General features: G+C 44.2%; 2 protein-coding genes across 12 annotated transcripts in view; both read left to right on the top strand.

Annotated features, from left to right (window-relative positions):
* LOC110509434 (tyrosine-protein phosphatase non-receptor type 6) overlaps window positions 1–17727 on the top strand; it is a 38618-nt gene extending 20891 nt beyond the window's left edge. For all 10 annotated transcript variants that reach the window (XM_036941330.2, XM_021590389.3, XM_036941336.2 and 7 more), the window contains 9 exons: window positions 1107–1203; window positions 1362–1441; window positions 1627–1773; window positions 3338–3469; window positions 3926–4080; window positions 7626–7693; window positions 7863–8005; window positions 8463–8527; window positions 17395–17727. In XM_036941330.2, coding sequence (XP_036797225.1) covers window positions 1107–1203; window positions 1362–1441; window positions 1627–1773; window positions 3338–3469; window positions 3926–4080; window positions 7626–7693; window positions 7863–8005; window positions 8463–8527; window positions 17395–17497 — 990 coding nt within the window. In that variant the 3' untranslated portion in view covers window positions 17498–17727. The remainder of the gene's footprint in view (window positions 1–1106; window positions 1204–1361; window positions 1442–1626; window positions 1774–3337; window positions 3470–3925; window positions 4081–7625; window positions 7694–7862; window positions 8006–8462; window positions 8528–17394) is intronic.
* A 309-nt stretch (window positions 17728–18036) lies between these two features.
* Window positions 18037–21461, top strand: LOC110509624 (retinol-binding protein 1). 2 transcript variants are annotated; one of them, XM_036941353.2, is made up of 4 exons: window positions 18037–18791; window positions 19296–19480; window positions 19926–20027; window positions 21054–21461. In XM_036941353.2, the coding sequence occupies exons 1-4, from the start codon at window positions 18716–18718 to the stop codon at window positions 21105–21107; spliced, it is 417 nt and encodes a 138-aa protein (XP_036797248.1). In that variant the 5' UTR covers window positions 18037–18715; the 3' UTR covers window positions 21108–21461. The 2 variants fall into 2 exon arrangements, with proteins under 2 accessions (XP_036797248.1, XP_090048059.1); XM_090191933.1 differs by having other exon boundaries at window positions 18317–18556.
* The last annotated feature ends 75 nt before the right edge of the window (window positions 21462–21536 follow it).

Raw genomic sequence — 21536 nt, 5'->3', positions numbered from 1 at the left:
TGGAGTGCTGCAGAGATGGTTGTCCTTCTGGAAGGTTCTCCCATCTCCACAGAGGAACTCTGGAACTCTGTCAGAGTGACTATCTGGTTCTTGGTCACCACCCTGACCAAGGCTCTTCACCCCTGATTGCTCAGTTTTGCTGGGCGGCCATTTCTAGGAAGAGTCTTGGTGGTTCCAAACTTCTTCTTTTATGGAGGGCACTGTGTTCTTGGGGACGTTCAATACTGCAGAAATGTTTTCGTACCCTTCCCCAGATCTGTGTCTCGACACAATCCTGTCAAACTCCCATCCTGTAGTCAGGATTACTCTCAAACTCCCATTCTGTAGTCAGGATTACTGATTACTCTCAAACTCCCATCCTGTAGTCAGGATTACTGATTACTCTCAAACTCCCATCCTGTAGTCAGGATTACTGATTACTCTAAAAACTCCCATCCTGTGCTCATCACTCTCACTTTGATGGCCTGAAATGGCTCAAGGTAAAAACAACTGAAGTCACCCAGATCAAGATGGGGCTTATCTGCTAAACTGTATCGCCTGTCCCCAGATACCTGTATGCATTATTTCAGCCACATTAGAGACATCCTCTAGTACTCCACCAGAGGGAGCTCTACTGATTTTATTCCCTGTACATTCAAGAGCTCCATGGGGAAAAACTCTTTCCTCTAGTCCAGTGGTTCCCAAACTGTGGGGTCGGCATTAAAAAAAAAACATGTATATAAAGTGAACTCAGTCCAGTTTTAAACTTACTCTTGAAAGTTGTAATACTAGAATGCACAAGGTGTAATTTAAAAATTGGGTAGCGCATCATCAGTTCCTCTTGTCGTGTCAGTCATTGCAGACATTAGAGAGCTATTTATAACTGGTCAGAAATGTCCAGATCAACTAGCCCATGTCAGATGTTTTTTAATTGAGTGTTTTTAGACCATAGATATTATGGTATTTTTTTGTGTCATGGCTGTTAGAGGTTATTTTTATTTTCAAGAAGTGACCCGTTTAAAGGCCCCTCTATACTGTTCCTTAAGTAATTGAATGCTTGTTGATGTTTTTTTAATTGTATTGAGCTTACAATGACTATCCTTCTCTCTCTTTCTTGTTCTTTTCAGGCCCTTCAAAAGCAGGAGACAAAGGTGAAGAAGAGCAGAGAAGAAGGGATGAGACCAGAAAACAAAAGCAAAAACCGATATAAGAACATCCTTCCCTGTAAGAGCATCTACTTCTAAAGTGCAGTGATATAGCCTCTTATCTTTTACCCATCTTCTTTACATTTTCTCTTCCATTTATATTTTCTCTGTCTGATACATCCCCTCATCTCTCTCTCTCATCCTTCCATCTCCACACTCATCCTATTCTCCTCCCAGTTGATGAGACCAGGGTCATTCTGTCATCTGGAGACCCCGATATCATTGGCTCAGATTACATCAATGGCAACTATGTGACAGTAAGTACATGTTATGTCACCTTGTAGCCTCAACATCAAATGATAAACCACTGTTATGAATCCATAACAAGTCTAAACATGAATATGTTTTAATTAATATGATCAGAGACTATAATTGCAATGGGCTTTGTCTCCATGTAGACAATATTTTACATATTTTACTAACTTTCTCCATCTCTTTGTAGAATAAGCTGCAGGAGCCCAGTGACCAGAAGGTGTACATCGCCTGTCAGGGCTGCCTTGCAACAACTGTCAACGATTTCTGGCAGATGGTGTGGCAGGAGAGGACAAGGGTCATCGTCATGACAACCAGGGAGGTTGAGAAGGGACGGGTTAGTGACTTAAAACTTCTTAGGGCTGAGATCCCGTTAACGGGATCGATATGACAACAGCCAGTGAAAGTGCAGGGCGCCAAATTGAAAACAACAGAAATCTCATAATTGAAATTCCTCAAACATACCATTATCTTATACCATTTTAAAGGTAATCTTGTTGTTAATCCCACCAAAGTATCCGATTTCAAATAGGCTTTACAGCGAAAGCTCCACAAACGGTTATGTTAGGTCAGAGCCATATCACAGAAAAGCCATTTTTCCAGCCAAAGAGTGTAGTCACAAAAATCAGAAATAGAGATAGAATTAATCACTAACCTTTGATGATCTTCATCAGCTGACACTCATAGGACTTCATGTTACACAATATATGTATGTTTTGTTTGATAAAGTTCATATTTATATTTTTAAAAATCTCAGTATACATTGGCGCGTTATGTTCAGTAGTTCCAAAAACATCCGGTGATTTTGCAGAGAGCCACATCAATTTACAGAAAGACTCATTATAAATGTTGATGAAAATACAAGTGTTATACATGGAAATATAGATAAACTTCTCCTTAGTGCCACCGCTGTGTCAGATTTAAAAAATGCTTTATGGAAAAAGCAAACCATGCAATAATCTGAGTATGTGCTCAGAGAACCATCAAGCCAAAAATATATCCTCCATATTGTGCAGTCAACAGAAGTCAGAAATAACATTATAAATATTCACTTACCTTTGATGATCTTCATCAGAATGCACTCCCAGGAATCCCAGTTCCACAATAAATGTTTGATTTGTTCGATAATGTCCAAATAGCTACTTTTGTTAGCGCGTTTGGTAAACAAATCACGAAGCGCGTTCACTAGTTGCAGACGAAAAGTCAAAAAGTTCTGTTACACTCCATAGAATCATGTCAAACGATGTATAGAATCAATCTTTAGGATGTTTTTAACATACAACTTCAATAATATTCCAACCGGAGAATTCCTTTGTCTTCAGAAAAGCAAATGGAACGGGAGCTACCTCTCATGTGAATGCGCGTGACCAGCTCGTGACTGCTGGCAGACCTCTGACTCATTCCCCTCTCATTCAGCCCCCCTTTACAGTAGAAGTCTCAAACAAGTTTCTAAAGACGGTTGACATCTATTGGAAGCCTTAGGAAGTGCAAGATGACCAATATCCCACTGTATCTTCAATAGGGGCTGAGTTGAAAATCGACCAACCTCAGATTTCCTACTTCCTGGTTGGATTTTTTCTCAGGTTTTTGCCTGCCATATGAGTTATAAGTTATACTCACAGACATCATTCAAACAGTTTTAGAAACTTCAGAGTGTTTTCTATCCAAATATACTAATAATATGCATATATTAGCAACTGGGACTGAGGAGCAGGCAGTTTACTCTGGGCACCTTATTCATCCAAGCTACTCAATACTGCCCCCAGCCATAAGAAGTTTTAAGAGTGTTACTGAGAATTTGAAAGCATTTTCTTTTACATTGTATGATTTTAATATTATAACATAGTATAAACTACCCATCTCATTTTCCTCAAACCATTTCTCCATGTTTGTTTATGCAGAATAAATGCGTGCCATACTGGCCAGAAATGCAGGGCTCCAAAGAGGTGGGGCCGTATGTGGTCACTTGTGTCTCTGAGAGAGATGCCACTGACTACAAGATCAGGGTTATGGAGATTTCCCCTCTGGATCAGGTAGGTACCACCTGCTGGTTCCACTCATCATCACCTCTCTTACCTCTGTTACCACTGTCATCATTGTCACCTCTGTCATCATTGTCACCTCTGTCATCATTGTTACCACTGTCATCATTGTTACCTCTGTCATCACTTATCTCTGTTATCACTGCCATCACTGTCATCACTACCATCATTGTCATTACTGTTAACACCTCTGTCATCTCTAATACTGTCATATCATCACTATCACCACTGTTACAATTATCATCTCTGTCATCACTGTTACCATTGTCAACACTGCATTACTGTTACCATTATCGTCACTGTCATCTCTGTCGTCACTGTTATCATTATCATCACTGTCATCACTGTTACCTCGGTCATCACTGCAGTCACAGATTAGCTGAGTTTAAAGTATTACTCATGTCTCTCCTCTTTGTCTCGTTCCTCTCCCCTCCTTGTCTGTCCCAGTCGGACTCGGTCCGTACTATCTGGCACTACCAGTACCTGAGCTGGCCCGACCATGGAGTTCCCGAGGAGCCAGGAGGGGTGCTCAGCTTCCTCACTCAGGTCAACACAAAACAGGCCGAGTTCGCCAACGCCGGGCCAATGATCATCCACTGCAGGTATATTCTAGCTGTCTTCCAGCTGTATTATTGCTATATTCCAGCTGTGTTCAGGAAGATAAGTGTCAGTTCTATCCATTCTCCATTGTCTAGAATACATGATAAGAATGTCAGATTATGTTGTTTTTCCAGGATTAAGATTAGTTGTTAAGATTAGTTGCGGTTAGGGTTGCAAAGTGTCGGAAACTTTCCGGTAAATTTCCAGAATTTTTCCGGACATTTCCATGGGAAATTTAGCCTGGTAATTTTGCTTAAATTCATCAAAGAAGTTGGTTTATAACAGTGAACCTTTTTTTTGTGGGATACCATAAGGCAATTCTAGGTTTTGTGGCATATTTTGGTTAAACTATCCCCAGTTCAATGGAATTGCAACCCTCTGCATGCACAGTGCATTCTTCCATCACATGTACAGCTGATTCTCAAGATCTTGCACACTAATGAGATGCTATTGAGCCCACACTACCACACTGTCTGAGCCAAGGACTAGATGCTTTCTGGTAAATTTTGATTACAATACTGGATGGGGTGAATATATTTCATAGGACATACATGATTGTTTTGTTAACTAGTAAATAGTAGCCAACAGAAAGTGTGTTTAAATCATTTCTAACGTGTTAACAATTTCTGCTAGTTAGTTTTTGCTACCATGTGGGTTTTAGCTTGCTTTAGCCTGCTAATTCACCTGTTTTCATTTTAAAACATTTATCTTACAAAGGAGTTGTTTAATCTAGCTGCTTAAATATTTATCTGTACATGGAATTGTTTAAAAAAAATATATATTTTTTTTTTCAAATCTTTACAGGAAAATGCCACTATCTGATGTGTGGAGACATATGTAGAAGGAAAAGCTGTGTACATTTGCAAATACTGTGCCAAATACTGTGCCTTCATATGTGAAGAATGCAACAAAGATGCAGAATCATCTGGCCAAGTGCATAAAGTTCCCTCAGTGCTCACATTAAGCAACCTCTGACAAATGTCCCTCTTCTATTCGAGGTGAAAATTATGAATCAGACACCTTATCGATAGCAACAGCTCATGGTCCTCCTGGAATGAATCAGAAGTTTTTTTTTACTCAATAGAGGAACGTAGTCAGAGCAATGCTGATGAATGTCTTGCTCGAGCTGTGTATGCAACTGGTTCACCTCTGATGCTCACAGGCAATGTGTATTTGAAGAGATTTCTGAATGTTCTTCGTCCAGCATACATCCCTCCAACTAGACATGATTTATCTACTCATTTGCTGGATGCAGAGTTCAACAGAGTTCAAGTGAAGGTCAAGCAAATCATTGAGAAAGCAGACTGTATTGCAATCATCTCTGATGGGTGGTCGAATGTTGGTGGGCAAGGAATAATTAACTGCATCATCTCCTCCCCTCAACCATTATTCTATAAGAGCACAGACACAAAGTACAACAGACACACCAATCTCTACATTGCAGATGAGCTGAAGGCAGTCATCAAGGACCTTGGACCACAGAAGGTATTTGCACTAGTGACAGACAATGCTGCGAACATGAAGGCTGCTTGGTCTAAAGTGGAGGAGTCCTATCCTCACATCACACCCATTGGCTGTGCTGGTCATGCATTGAATCTGCTCCTCAAGGACATCATGGCACTGAAAACAATGGATACACTCTACAAGAGAGCAAAGGCAATGGTTAGGTATGTGAAGGCTCAAGTTATAGCAGCAATCTACCTCACCATCCAAAGTAAGAATAATAAGAGCACCACATTGATGTTGCCCAGCAACTCCCGTTGGGGTGGTGTTGTCATCATGTTTGACAGTCTCCTGGAGGGGAAGGAGTCTCTCCAAGAAATGGCCATATCATAGTCTGCTGATATGGACAGCCCCATCAAGAGGATCCTCCTGGATGATGTATTTTGGGAGAGAGTGGTAAGCAGCTTGAATCTCCTGAAACCTATAGCAGTAGCCATTACACGGATTGAGGGAGACAATGCCATCCTGTCTGATGTTCAGACTCTGCTTGCAGATGTAAGAGAAGAAATCCGTATCGCCCTGCCCACTTCACCTTTGCTCCAAGCAGAGGAAACTGCAGTTCTGAAATACATCAAGACTTCTGTCTGAAGCCCATACACACCACAGCGTACATGTTGGTGCAGAGATCAACGAGGCCTATGGTGTCAACACTTCTGTGTCTCGCCACCTTGGCCTGGATGAGGGCAAGGTTCTTGGCAGAGTGGCGAAGTACACTTCCAAGCAAGGGCTTTGGGATGGAGATATGACAGTCGTGCTAACATATCTCATCAGCCACCTGGTGGAAGGGACTTTGTGGATCTGAGGCTTTTCCCCCTGTTGCCTCCATCATCCTCCAGATCCCACCAACATCAGCCACCTCAGAGCACAACTGGTCCTTGTTTGGGAACACACACACCAAAGTACGCAACAGGCTGACCAATACAAGGGTTGAAAAATTGGTGGCCATCCGAGCAAATTTGAGGCTTTTTGAGCCTGACAATGAGCCATCCTCAACATTGTTGGAAAGTGACAGTGAAGATGAGGCCTCAGAGTCTGATGTTCAAGAGGTGGACATTGAGGAGGTCCAGGGAGAAGACATGGAAGCCTGAGAGGAAGACAAACAAAGCTTTAGTTTCTAGACTATCATTTTACAGATGAAAACGTTTATGGGAGACGTGATGGATCATTGGGGATCATTCAATATTCCCTTTCTTTTGTTGTTCAGTGAAATCATCCCATGTGAAAAGCCAACGCATTGAATTAAAGTTCAATTCGTAACTAAATAGTTTTTTTTTATTTCTATTGGAATGATTTATCATTTGCAATTATGTCTACTATGATAAGGTAAAAGGTTTATGTTTGTCTCCATATGATATGGTAGATATATCCAATGCAAAAAACATCTACATTTAAATGGTATTCATATTAATTTGTATATATTTCCGTTAATTCCCATATATTCCCGTTAATTCCCATATATTTCCGTTAATTCCCATATATTCCTGTTAATTCCAACAGAAAGTTCCCACCCACAACCTTAGTTGCAGTACTCAGCATTTTAAGTCAACTGACAGTTCATCCTATAGGAATTTTCCCCTTGTGATATCAAAGATAGGGAGGGTTCTTGTACGTTGTTGGTCCCGTGACTATTTGTTATGTAAGCAGACATAAGTACAGCGTAATAGCGTATAGAGTGTTTACAAGGCTGTTGCAGTACAGTTTAATGACAAAAGCTTCTTTACACTGAAAGACATCCATAAGGACAAAGTTCTTATCCAATCCACTGGTCTTTATAATATAACCAAACTGTCACAGTCACGCGTGTGTAAAGTGGTCATCCCCTGGCTGAGACATCTGTTAGTGTGACAACATGACAAATCCCTCTCCGTTTGTCCATGAACACTTTACACCTCCGATCACAGAATGACTTAGATGATCAATACTGCTCTAGAAATTGTTTCAATACAGTTCATTATTTTCAGTGAATTGCATTGAGCCCAGTCACATTGTACTGTACTGACAGTTGTCCCTACAACCACTCTGTTTGTGTTGTGTTTCTGTGCAGTGCTGGAATAGGCCGAACTGGCACCATTGTGGTGATCGACATGATCATCGAGACCATCGACACGAAAGGTGAGTCTCTTTCATTACCAAAGTTCCTGCATTTCTTCAGATCTTCATGATATTATACTGCATCTTATTATGGCTCTTTTGTCCCATGATCCTTGTAATGCCTGTCATCACTGTAGAATGACAATGTTTTTGTTGTGGATTGTGATTCTAACTTCCTGGTTGTCCATAGGTCTGGACTGTGACATAGACATCCAGAAGAGCATCCAGATGGTGAGAGACCAGCGGTCAGGCATGGTGCAGACTGAAGCCCAGTACAAGTTCATCTACCTGGCCGTCTCTGAGTACATAGAGGCCTCCAAGACCTACAACAAGGTGAGGGAGGGGGGGGGGGGGGGGGGGGGTTGCAATAGAAGGGAGAGAGGAATATGGGTAATATGGATTCAAATGTATATTGTTCTCCTCTCCCAAGTGCACTGGCTACAGTATATGTCTATTGACAAACTGTGTTGAAAAACAACATTCCAGAAAATAACAACAACAAGACAGCAGATAGAGACTCAGATATCAGCTGACACAGAGGGATCTGTGTCAAGATATACTTTTCACTGTTGTTGTGCATGTTCTTCTGTTCTCCAGACAGATATCTTATCAGACACTGCTTTGTAAAATATGAACACTGACATTGAGAGGTTGAAATTGTTAACGGAAATTGCTAAATTTCTGGGAAATTGTTAATAAGACTATTGACTATTAATAAGACTAAGCACATTGACTCACCTTATACCACCCATCATGTCTAACACTCGCTGTCCTCTTCTCCCCTTTCTAGGGAGCTGAGACAGAGTATGGAAATTTGCAGTTCAAACACCAGCCTGCCAGCCGCAAGGTCTCCAAGTGAGTTTGTACAGTGTGTGTCTGTGCACATGCCATTGGAGTCCTGTGCATATTCCCATCTCTCCTCAAAACCACATTGGGTCAAAGTTCTCTGGCGCAGGCTACACAGTGTAAGAGACACACACAGAGAGGAGGTTAGGTAGAGAGACACGGAAGAGAGAGAGAGAGATGGAAAAGAGAGAGAGATGGAAAAGAGAGAGAGAGAGAGAGAGAGAGAGAGAGAGAGAGAGAGAGAGAGAGAGAGAGAGAGAGAGAGAGAGAGAGAGAGAGAGAGAGAGAGAGAGAGAGAGAGAGAGAGAGAGAGAGAGAGAGAGAGAGAGAGAGAGAGAGAGAGAGAGAGAGAGAGAGAGAGAGAGAGAGAGAGAGAGAGAGAGAGAGAGGGGATGGATGTGGACTTACTCACCTCTGTCTCCTAATGAGCCTAGCTCCTATAAGCCATATTGAAAATGGGACCATTGTTTATCATCGTCGTCCCCCGTGTCTCTCCATCCTTCTGTTGTCCAATTTAGCTGATTGGGCACGTTTGTGTAACATTTGGAGGCGATACATTTGACTAGGTAGCCCTACTGTACTCTCTCGCTCTGGAAAGAATGGACCAATTAAAAAAAACTAAACTGGACAACAAAGGAGAGGAGGAATCACTTGACCTGTTTGGAATGTCCAGACTGACCAAACTCTGTAAACTTCCACTCGATCAACCAGACCATTCAGGGTTCAAATTACACTCTGATTCCCAGGGATGCCCTGAAAACTGTTACGACAATGTTAGCAGTGTTAACTGCTATGAGAATGTAGGGACACGGGTTCTTCTTGACCAGGAAACACTTTGGACCCTGGTTATACAGCTGGCTATAGGGATCACCCTGGTTATCTCAGCTGGCTATAGGGATCACCCTGGTAATACAGCTGGCTATAGGGATACCCTGGTAATACAGCTGGCTATAGGGATCACCCTGGTTATACAGCTGGCTAGAGGGATCACCCTGGTAATACAGCACATTTCACCCTGGTTATACAGCTGGCTATAGGGATCACCCTGGTTATACAGCTGGCTATAGGGATCACCCTGGTTATACAGCACAGTTCACCCTGGTTATACAGCTGGCTATAGGGATCACCCTGATTATACAGCTGCCTATAGGGATCACCGTGGTTATACAGCTGGCTATAGGGATCACCCTGGTTATACAGCACAGTTCACCCTGGTTATACAGCTGGCTATAGGGATCACCCTGGTAATACAGCTGGCAATAGGGATCACCCTGGTAATACAGCACAGTTCACCCTGGTTATACAGCTGGCTATAGGGATCACCCTGGTAATACAGCTGGCTATAGGGATCACCCTGGTAATACAGCACAGTTCACCTTGGTTATACAGCTGGCTATAGGGATCACCCTGGTAATACAGCTGGCTATAGGGATCACCCTGGTAATACAGCACAGTTCACCCTAGTTATACAGCTGGCTATAGGGATCACCCAGGTAATACAGCACAGTTCACCCTAGTTATACAGCTGCCTATAGGGATTACCCTGGTAATACAGCACAGTTCACCCTAGTTATACAGCTGTCTATAGGGATTACCCTGGTTATACAGCACGGTTCACCCTAGTTATACAGCTGCCTATGGGGATCACCCTGATTATACAGCTGCCTATAGGGATCACCCTGGTTATACAGCACAGTTCCCCCTGGTTATATAGCTGGCTATAGGGATCACCCTGGTTATACAGCACAGTCCACACTAGTTATACAGCTGGCTATAGGGATCACCCTGGTTATACAGCACAGTCCACACTAGTTATACAGCTGGCTATAGGGATCACCCTGGTAATACAGCACAGTTCACCCTAGTTATACAGCTGGCTATAGGGATCATCCTGGTTATACAGCACGGTTCACCCTGGTTATACAGCTGGCTATAGGGATCACCCTGGTTATACAGCTGCCCATAGGGATCACCCTGGTAATACAGCACAGTTCACCCTAGTTATACAGCTGGCTATAGGGATCACCCTGGTAATACAGCACAGTTCACCCTAGTTATACAGCTGGCTATAGGGATCACCCAGGTAATACAACACAGTTCACCCTAGTTATACAGCTGCCTATAGGGATTACCCTGGTTATACAGCACGGTTCACCCTAGTTATACAGCTGCCTATGGGGATCACCCTGATTATACAGCTGCCTATAGGGATCACCCTGGTTATACAGCACAGTTCCCCCTGGTTATATAGCTGGCTATAGGGATCACCCTGATTATACAGCTGTCTATAGGGATCACCCTGATTATACAGCTGCCTATAGGGATCACCCTGGTAATAGAGCACAGTTAACCCTAGTTATACAGCTGCCTATAGGGATCACCCTGGTAATACAGCGCAGTTCACCCTAGTTATACGGCTGCCTATAGGGATAACCCTGGTTATACAGCACGGTTCACTCTGGTTATACAGCTGGCTATAGGGATCACCCTGGTTATACAGCTGGCTAAAGGGATCACCCTGGTTATACAGCTGGCTATAGGGATCACCCTGGTAATACAGCACAGTCCACCCTAGTTATACAGCTGGCTATAGGGATCACACTGGTAATACAGCACAGTTCACCCTAGTTATACAGCTGGCTATAGGGATCACCCTGGTAATACAGCACAGTTCACCCTAGTTATACAGCTGGCTATAGGAATCACCCTGGTTATACAGCGCGGTTCACCCTGGTTGTACAGCTGGCTATAGGGATCACCCTGGTAATACAGCACAGTTCACCCTAGTTATACAGCTGGCTATAGGGATCACCCTGGTTATACAGCTGCCCATAGGGATCACCCTGGTAATACAGCACAGTTCACCCTAGTTATACAGCTGCCTATAGTGATCACCCTGGATATACAGCACGGTTCATCCTGGTTATACAGCTGGCTATAGGGATCACCCTGGTTATACAGCTGGCTATAGGGATCATCCTGGTTATACAGCACGGTTCACCCTGGTTATACAGCTGGCTATAGGGATCACCCTGGTTATACAGCACAGTTCACCCTGGTTATACAGCTGGCTATAGGGATCACCCTGTTAATACAGCACAGTTCACCCTAGTTATACAGCTGGCTATAGGGATCACCCTGGTTATACAGCACGGTTCACCCTGGTTATACAGCTGGCTATAGGGATCACCCTGGTTATACAGCTGCCCATAGGGATCACCCTGGTAATACAGCACAGTTCACCCTAGTTATACAGCTGCCTATAGTGATCACCCTGGATATACAGCACGGTTCATCCTGGTTATACAGCTGGCTATAGGGATCACCCTGGTTATACAGCTGGCTATAGGGATCACCCTGGTTATACAGCACGGTTCACCCTGGTTATACAGCTGGCTATAGGGATCACCCTGGTAATACAGCACAGTTCACCCTAGTTATACAGCTGCCTATAGGGATTACCCTGGTTATACAGCACGGTTCACCCTAGTTATACAGCTGCCTATGGGGATCACCCTGATTATACAGCTGCCTATAGGGATCACCCTGGTTATACAGCACAGTTCCCCCTGGTTATATAGCTGGCTATAGGGACCACCCTGATTATACAGCTGCCTATAGGGATCACCCTGATTATACAGCTGCCTATAGGGATCACCCTGGTAATACAGCACAGTTAACCCTAGTTATACAGCTGCCTATAGGGATCACCCTGGTAATACAGCGCAGTTCACCCTAGTTATACGGCTGCCTATAGGGATCACCCTGGTAATACAGCGCAGTTCACCCTAGTTATACGGCTGCATATAGGGATCACCCTGGTTATACAGCACAGTTCACTCTGGTTATACAGCTGGCTATAGGGATCACCCTGGTTATACAGCTGGCTAAAGGGATCACCCTGGTTATATAGCTGGCTATAGGGATCACCCTGGTAATACAGCACAGTCCACCCTAGTTATACAGCTGGCTATAGGGATCACCCTGGTAATACAGCACAGTTCACCCTAGTTATACAGCTGGCTATAGGGATCACCCTGCTTATACAGCGCAGTTCACCCTGGTTATACAGCTGGCTATAGGGATCACCCTGGTAATACAGCACAGTTCACCCTAGTTATACAGCTGGCTATAGGGATCACCCTGGTTATACAGCTGCCCATAGTGATCACCCTGGATATACAGCACGGTTCATCCTGGTTATACAGCTGGCTATAGGGATCACCCTGGTTATACAGCTGGCTATAGGGATCACCCTGGTTATACAGCACGGTTCACCCTGGTTATACAGCTGGCTATAGGGATCACCCTGGTTATACAGCACGGTTCACCCTGGTTATACAGCTGGCTATAGGGATCACCCTGGTAATACAGCACAGTTCACCCTAGTTATACAGCTGGTTATAGGGATCACCCTGGTTATACAGCGCGGTTCACCCTGGTTATACAGCTGGCTATAGGGATCACCCTGGTAATACAGCACAGTTCACCCTAGTTATACAGCTGGCTATAGGGATCACCCTGGTTATACAGCTGCCCATAGGGATCACCCTGGTAATACAGCACAGTTCACCCTAGTTATACAGCTGCCTATAGTGATCACCCTGGATATACAGCATGGTTCATCCTGGTTATACAGCTGGCTATAGGGATCACCCTGGTTATACAGCTGGCTATAGGGATCACCCTGGTTATACAGCACGGTTCACCCTGGTTATACAGCTGGCTATAGGGATCACCCTGGTAATACAGCACAGTTCACCCTAGTTATACAGCTGCCTATAGGGATTACCCTGGTTATACAGCACGGTTCACCCTAGTTATACAGCTGCCTATCGGGATCACCCTGATTATACAGCTGCCTATACCGATCACCCTGTTTATACAGCACAGTTCCCCCTGGTTATATAGCTGGCTATAGGGACCACCCTGATTATACAGCTGCCTATAGGGATCACCCTGATTATACAGCTGCCTATAGGGATCTATCCTGGTAATACAGCACAGTTAACCCTAGTTATACAGCTGCCTATAGGGATCACCCTGGTAATACAGCGCAGTTCACCCTAGTTATACGGCTGCATATAGAGATCACCCTGGTTATACAGCACGGTTCACTCTGGTTATACAGCTGGCTATAGGGATCACCCTGGTTATACAGCTGGCTAAAGGGATCACCCTGGTTATACAGCTGGCTATAGGGATCACCCTGGTAATACAGCACAGTCCACCCTAGTTATACAGCTGGCTATAGGGATCACCCTGATAATACAGCACAGTTCACCCTAGTTATACAGCTGGCTATAGGGACCACCCTGGTAATACAGCACAGTTCACCCTAGTTATACAGCTGGCTATAGGGATCACCCTGGTTATACAGCACGGTTCACCCTGGTTATACAGCGGGCTATAGGGATCACCCTGGTAATACAGCACAGTTCACCCTAGTTATACAGCTGGCTATAGGGATCACCCTGGTTATACAGCTGCCCATAGGGATCACCCTGGTAATACAGCACAGTTCACCCTAGTTATACAGCTGCCTATAGTGATCACCCTGGATATACAGCACGGTTCATCCTGGTTATACAGCTGGCTATAGGGATCACCCTGGTTATACAGCTGGCAATAGGGATCACCCTGGTTATACAGCAGGGTTCACCCTGGTTATACAGCTGGCTATAGGGATCACCCTGGTTATACAGCACGGTTCACCCTGGTTATACAGCTGGCTGTAGGGATCACCCTGGTTATACAGTTGGCTATAGGGATCAGAGTTCTTCCTGGTCAGATGACATGGTCAGGAAAGACTCTGGGCCCTAGTAATGAAAGAGCCCCCGAGGCACCCACCTCATGTATAATCAAACCCCTGTCTCTAGTACAGTAGAGTACACCACAGTGTAACCAACTGTCTCTAGTACAGTGTAACACCTGTCTCTAGTACAGTATGGTACACCACAGTATAACACCTGTCTCTAGTACAGTATAATACACCACAGTATAACACCTGTCTCTAGTACAGTATAGTACACCACAGTGTAACACCTGTCTCTAGTACAGTATGGTACACCACAGTATAACACCTGTCTCTAGTACAGTATGGTACACCACAGTATAACACCTGTCTCTAGTACAGTATGGTACACCACAGTATAACACCTGTCTCTAGTACAGTATAGTACACCACAGTGTAACACCTGTCTCTAGTACAGTATAATACACCACAGTATGACACCTGTCTCTAGTACAGTATAATACATCACAATGTAACCCCTGTCTCTAATACAGTATAATACACCACAGTGTAACCCCTGTCTCTAGTACAGTATAATACACCACAGTGTAACACGTCTCTTGTACACCACAGTGTGAGTCTGGCACTGGTTTGACACGGGTAGCTCACTGCCCTAAGTTGTGTTAGAAAAACTGTTGGTTGGTTCATCCATTTATCTAATTACAGTACAGTAGAATGGCTTCCCCGTTGGCCTCGAGTGCCTGCCTGGCCAAGGCTACGGCCACTCAAACATGTAGGTAAGCTCACAATCCAGTATGGTGTAGGTAAACTCACAATCCAGTATGGTGTGGGTAAGCTCACAATCCAGTATGGTGTAGGTAAGCTCACAATCCAGTATGGTGTAGGTAAGCTCACAATCCAGTGTGGTGTGGGTAAGCTCACAATCCAGTATGGTGTGGGTAAACTCACAATCCAGTATGGTGTGGGTAAACTCACAATCCAGTATGATGTGGGTAAGCTCACAATCCAGTGTGGTGTGGGTAAGCTCACAATCCAGTGTGGTGTGGGTAAGCTTACAATCCAGTATGGTGTGGGTAAGTTTACAATCCAGTGTGGTGTGGGTAAGCTCACAATCCAGTATGGTGTGGGTAAGCTCACAATCCAGTGTGGTGTGGGTAAGCTCACAATCCAGTGTGGTGTGGGTAAGCTCACAATCCAGTGTGGTGTGGGTAAGCTCACAATCCAGTGTGGTGTGGGTAAGCTTACAATCCAGTATGGTGTGGGTAAGCTTACAATCCAGTGTGGTGTGGGTAAGCTCACAATCCAGTATGGTGTGGGTAAGCTCACAATCCAGTGTGGTGTGGGTAAGCTCACAATCCAGTGTGGTGTGGGTAAGCTCACAATCCAGTGTGGTGTGGGTAAGCTCACAATCCAGTGTGGTGTGGGTAAGCTCACAATCCAGTGTGGTGTGGGTAAGCTCACAATCCAGTGTGGTGTGGGTAAGCTCACAATCCAGTGTGGTGTGGGTAAGCTTACAATCCAGTATGGTGTGGGTAAGCTTACAATCCAGTGTGGTGTGGGTAAGCTCACAATCCAGTATGGTGTGGGTAAGCTCACAATCCAGTGTGGTGTGGGTAAGCTCACAATCCAGTGTGGTGTGGGTAAGCTCACAATCCAGTGTGGTGTGGGTAAGCTCACAATCCAGAGTTCACTGGAGAGCTCTGAGCTGGCTATGTACGGTATGAAATGTGTCACTGTCACCACTTCTGAGTGTTTATCTCCTAAGCTAGGCCATACCTGTTTTTACCTGTTGTACATTTGCGAACTATCCTTGAATTATTAACCTGTCAGGGTACTGTTTGGAACGGCCAGGGTAGTGTCAGGGTAGTGATGGTATGGTCAGGGTACTGTCAGGGTAGTGTTTGGTATGGTCAGGGTACTGTCAGGGTAGTGTTTGGTACGGTCAGGGTAGTGTCAGGGTAGTGTTTGGTATGGTCAGGGTACTGTCAGGGTAGTGTCAGGCTAGTGTTTGGTACTGTCAGGGCACTGTTTGTTAGGGTCAGGGTAGTGTCAGGGTAGTGTCAGCGTAGTGTTTGGTAGGGTCAGGGTACGGTCAGGGTACTGTCAGGCTAGTGTTTGGTACTGTCAGGGTAGTGTTTGGTAGGGTCAGGGTAGTGTTTGGTAGGGTCAGGGTACTGTTTGGTAGGGTTAGGATAAGGTCAGGGTAGTGTTTGGTAGGGTCAGGGTACTGTCAGGGTAGTGTTTGGTACAGATAGGATAGGGTCAGTTTACTGTTTGGTCGGGTCAGGGTAGTGTTTGGTAGGGTTAGGATAGGGTCAGGGTAGTGTTTGATAGGGTCAGGGTACTGTTTGGTAGGTTCGGGGTAGTGTTTGGTAGGGTTAGGATAGGGTCAGGGTAGTGTTTGGTAGTGTTTGGTAGGGTTAGGATATGGTCAGGGCAGTGTTTGGTAGGGTTAGGATATTGTCAGGGTAGTGTTTGGTAGGGATAGGATATGCTCAGGGTAGTGTTTGGTAGGGTTAGGATATGGTCAGGGCAGTGTTTGGTAGGGTCAGGGTAGTGTTTGGTAGGGTTAGGATAGGGTCAGGGTACTGTTTGGTAGGGTTAGGATAAGGTCAGGGTCAGTGTAGTGTTTGGTAGGGTTAGGATTGGGTCAGGGTAGCGTTTGGTAGGGTTAGGATATGGTCAGGGTAGTGTTTGGTAGGGATAGGATATGCTCAGGGTAGTGTTTGGTAGGGTTAGGATATGGTCAGGGCAGTGTTTGGTAGGGTCAGGGTAGTGTTTGGTAGGGTTAGGATAGGGTCAGGGTACTGTTTGGTACGGTTAGGATAAGGTCAGGGTAGTGTTTGGTAGGGTCAGGATAGGGTCAGGGAAGTGTTTGGTAGGGTTAGGATAGGGTCAGGGTAGTGTTGGGTAGGGTTAGGATAGGGTCAGGGTAGTGTTGGGTAGGGTCAGGGTAGTGTTTGGTAGGGTTAGGGTAGTGTTTGGTAGGCTACTACTAACTGAAGATCTAAAGAGTGCTCCTTTTCTTACACACAAAGAAGCCTACATTTTTATCTCTCAGCTATTTGAAGCTGCAGGTTTCTAACATTATGTCCTCTCTCTTGTACCGTCTCTCTTTTAGAAACAAGGAACAGGAATTGTATGAAAACCTAGCCAAAGGAAAGAAAGATGTGAAGAAGCAGAAGTCAGAGGAGAAGAAGAGTGGCTCTGTGAGAAAAAGATAGAGGATGAGAGAGCTGTGTCCTGATGATTTAATATTGAATTTGATATTACATTTTTATTTTAAAAGATTTATCTTAGTGTTTTTTGATATCAAGTGATAAAGTTGATGTCTGTGATATAATTAAGATTATAAAGCAAAGTACTGATAGCCGTGAACCATGGAACCATTCTGCACCTATGCAAATGGTAATGGATTTAAATGTTTGCTGACAATAAAAGCTCAGAGTAATAAGCATTCATTTCTTTCTTCATCACAAGTGTATTGTATCCATGGATGCAAAGCCTATAGAATATTCTGCAATTAATATAATAAAATGCCATGACCACGGGATCTAGCACAGCGGGGACACACAGCCACTCTGTCATTCCAATGAAAGTTTTGGATAAGACATATCTCTATAATGAGCTATTATGTTTATAGACTAACATTGGAAACATCACTGGGCTCCCCCAGAGTCGCCGACGACCCCAAGTGGCTGCCCGGAGTGAGATGAAAACTTTGAGCGAGATGAATGAACTTTTCCCCGCCTCCCTCTTTTCCGTATGTGGTACAGAACACAGTCTGCTCTCCAAACAGCGATAGTGAAGGAGAGCGAGAAAAACTTTGAACACTTTTGTGTGTGTAATGTTTACTGTTAATTTCTGATTGCTTATTTCACTTTTGTTGAATGTTTTTCACGTTTTGGCAATGTAAGCATATGTCCCATGCCAATAAAGCAATTGTAAATAAAGAGATGGAGAGAATAGCGTTTAATTAACGCGGAAAGGGCACATTTTAGGAAGAGGATTAGTGGAACAAAAGCTGTTTGCATAAAGCTCCGTGGGGAGGAGTTTACGCTTTCCGTGGGAGAGCAGAGGGAGCGAATGGGGATTTTAAAGGGTTGTGCAACGTTTGCATCAGGGAATCGATACCCGGGAATTGAAGGAGTGAAGGGAGCAGAGGACAGTCATTGTGGATACGACCGCCGCTCTAAAACATTCCAGCAGCTCAATCATTCCTTTATCGAGTTGCAGTTTTGCGTAAAGCCGCATACCTTCCGACTGACACTAGCAGACAGAAGGTTAGCTCACAGGTTGCATAAGTCTTATTATTATCAAACAATGCGGTAGTGGTGAGAGCAGTGAAAAGAGCAGAGAAAGAGAGTATCTGTAGAGAAGAGGCAACACTGTAGGTTACAGTTTTCTTTGTTGAGTTCCTCTGCAAAACTAAAGGCTAAAAGATGTCTAAACCAAATTACACAGGGACATTTCACATGGTGTCTCAAGATAACTTCGAGAACTACCTAGCAGCTTTGGGTAAGATTATATGAATCGTAATGTCTTTGTCTGTTACCACATATATTAGCTACAAATGCGTTATTGTTAAAAAGTGTCCAATTCGTGTAGTTGTAAAATGACACGTTTTAAGAGTTTACTGTACCTCTGCAACTTGCCTCCTTTCATTTTAATTTATCACGATTCATTCATTCGATTTGACTGAAATTAACATATTTTTCCCCCATTGTTTGCCTACTGCTTTGAGATTAATTTGAGGGGTAGCGACTCATCGAAAGGCTTGCCGTCTCCATTCACAGAGCCGAGTGATAGATCATCATGGCGCCTTAGCCTGTAAATGACCCTGGACACAGACAGGGGTGTGTGTGTGCCTCTGGCTGTGCGTGTGTGATATCTGGAAACATTAACAGGACATGTAAAAGGACAGACACAGCTGTAGGTCAGAGATGTTGCCTCAGATACACTACCTCATTACTAGAATGGCAAGGTGTTATGTTTGGTTGATTAATTCTCTCTCTCCGTCAGATATTAATTTTGCCCTGCGGAAGATAGTGTGTATGTTGAAGCCCACTAAACAGATAGTCCACGACCCGGCCACGGGCAGTATGAAGATCCGCACATTGACCACCTTTAAGGACTTTGATATGGATTTCAAACTGGGTCAGGTCTTCACGGAGGACCTGGGACCTGTGGATGGACGAGTCTGTCAGGTGTGTGTGTTTACAGTTCTACATGTATGGTTGGGTGGGTGGTCTCTGTGTTCTTCATCATGTGCTGTTAGTAAAGACAGTGGCTAAATGTATTTCTGTTATCTGTTGATGTTTTCCCTTATGTTTGTCTGTTTCATGGCTTGTTCAGACTTGTACAAATTCTTTCTAATTGACTTCATATAGGTGTACTTGTCATACTACTTTGCCTTGTTTGGGTGAATAGACTATTTTCCAGCTGTGTGTGTGTGTGTGTGTGTGTGTGTGTGTGTGTGTGTGTGTGTGTGTGTGTGTGTGTGCACCTGTCATAACCACCCCCTGTTGCTTGTTTTCAGACTGCGCCAAACTGAGAGTGGTACAAGGGTGTGTGTGTGTGTGTGTGTTAACCACAGTGGGCTGGGTGGGTGATAAGCTGGTGTGTGTTAGCTCAGTTTTTCTCTGTTTTTAGACCACAGTGGACTGGGAGGGTGATAAGCTGGTGTGTGTTCAGAGAGGAGAGAAGGAGGGAAGAGGATGGACACACTGGCTGGAGGGAGACAAGCTACACCTGGTGAGAATGAAGGGAGGGATGGATGAACAGAGAGGGATAAGGTATGGAAGGGAATAGGAATAGAGGTGAACACAAGGCCAGGGCAAGGGAGGAAAGCAGGAAAGATTTGGGAGGAAAGAAGATGCTGGGATTGATATACCATTTTGAAAGTGGGGGATATGCAAATCAGATTTGGTAATGGAAGTTATTCACTGCTTAAGTTGTATGCGTGCACGTGTCCGTGCGTGTGTTTGTGTGAGAACAAATGAGGTCCTTCTAAAAAAAGAGGGGGTGTATGGCCCTCCAGCCTCCTTATGTGTTGCTTGTACATGGGAAAGAAATGTGTGGGGCCCGAAAAAGGAGAAAGAAACAGAGGAAAACACTTAAGTCTTCAGGGTGAAGGAATGGGCAGGAACAGGAAGAATAAGGAAAGGTTATTGTTCGTTACCATTTTAATGAGCTAAATACAGACTTCAACAAGACTCTTCATAGTGAAGGGATTGGGAGGAGAATCACAAGCTTCTGTTTAGGCCAGTGCTTCAGATGGACTTTAGTTGGGCAATCTGTTTTTGCTTGTGATTACATGCAAATGCTGATTACGATTTCAAACAATCAGCATTGTTTTATTAAACAGCTCCCAAATGCTTCTAATAGAAAACAATACCTCATTGATATTTTGTTCAAATCCGAAAGAGAAGTTTGGAAATAAATACCACTGGGGATCAGGCAGTAAAGGGTGGATTTGGTGAGTAACGCAAGAAGAGGTGGAGGGAGGGGCGCGAGGGGGAGTGGGATTGAGAGCGGGGAAGTACATGTGTATGTGGGGGGAGGGGTAAGGAGAGAGAGAGGAAGAGGAGAGATAGGATTACAGAGTCCGGAGAGAAAAGAGCACAGCGTTTTTATTGTGACTGAGTCCATTAATGATCTTTTCCCAAGCAGACACTCACTGTCACACGCACACACTCACTCTCACACACTCACTCTCACACTCACCCACCCAAACCCCTCCCTCTTTTCTCTTTCTCCACCCTCTTCTCAACCCTCTAGGAGATGAGAGTTGGAGATGTGGTCGCCAGGCAACTCTTCAAGAAGGCAGACTGAAACCACTGGGAAGGATCCCGTTCATCAACTCAACATTCATGATTCTCATTAGAAAACAGTCTAGGACTTGGTATATAAGTGCCAGAGTTATACAAATATGATCATCATTGTTTTAAAACCATTACTTAATGGACAGCATTTAAGATATTTTTAATTAGTGTGCTATTTCACTGTGGGAAAGATTGTCAGTTTTGAATGTTGTCATGGTACAGTGCAGGGTGAACTGTGTAAACATTCCCAATGTGTTTCCTCATATAGCACTACGCTAGTTCACAATGCCATTGAATGTTCCCTTTTGTGTTGAATGTGGCTGTTCTGTGTCCAAATATACCACCTGATGCTCCACACTACAAATACAGATGTTGCCTCTTTATGGTACTGTCCTAACTCTTCCCTTCAATGTGTATTTTTGTGTGATCTGTGATCGAA

The sequence above is a fragment of the Oncorhynchus mykiss genome, chromosome 2 (genome assembly GCF_057628025.1).
Source record: "Oncorhynchus mykiss isolate SJ-2025 chromosome 2, ASM5762802v1, whole genome shotgun sequence".
Taxonomy (NCBI): domain Eukaryota; kingdom Metazoa; phylum Chordata; class Actinopteri; order Salmoniformes; family Salmonidae; genus Oncorhynchus; species Oncorhynchus mykiss.
Note: the sequence above shows the minus strand (reverse complement) of the source record. Positions and strands in the feature narration are given on the sequence as shown.

Coding starts and splice junctions, on each gene's coding strand:
- LOC110509624 (XM_036941353.2), top strand. CDS start 18,716: ATGTCTAAACCAAATTACACAGGGACATTTCACATGGTGTCTCAAGAT. Junction 18,792..19,295: donor GAACTACCTAGCAGCTTTGG/GTAAGATTATAT, acceptor TCTCTCCGTCAG/ATATTAATTTTGCCCTGCGG. Junction 20,028..21,053: donor AGGGAGACAAGCTACACCTG/GTGAGAATGAAG, acceptor TCAACCCTCTAG/GAGATGAGAGTTGGAGATGT.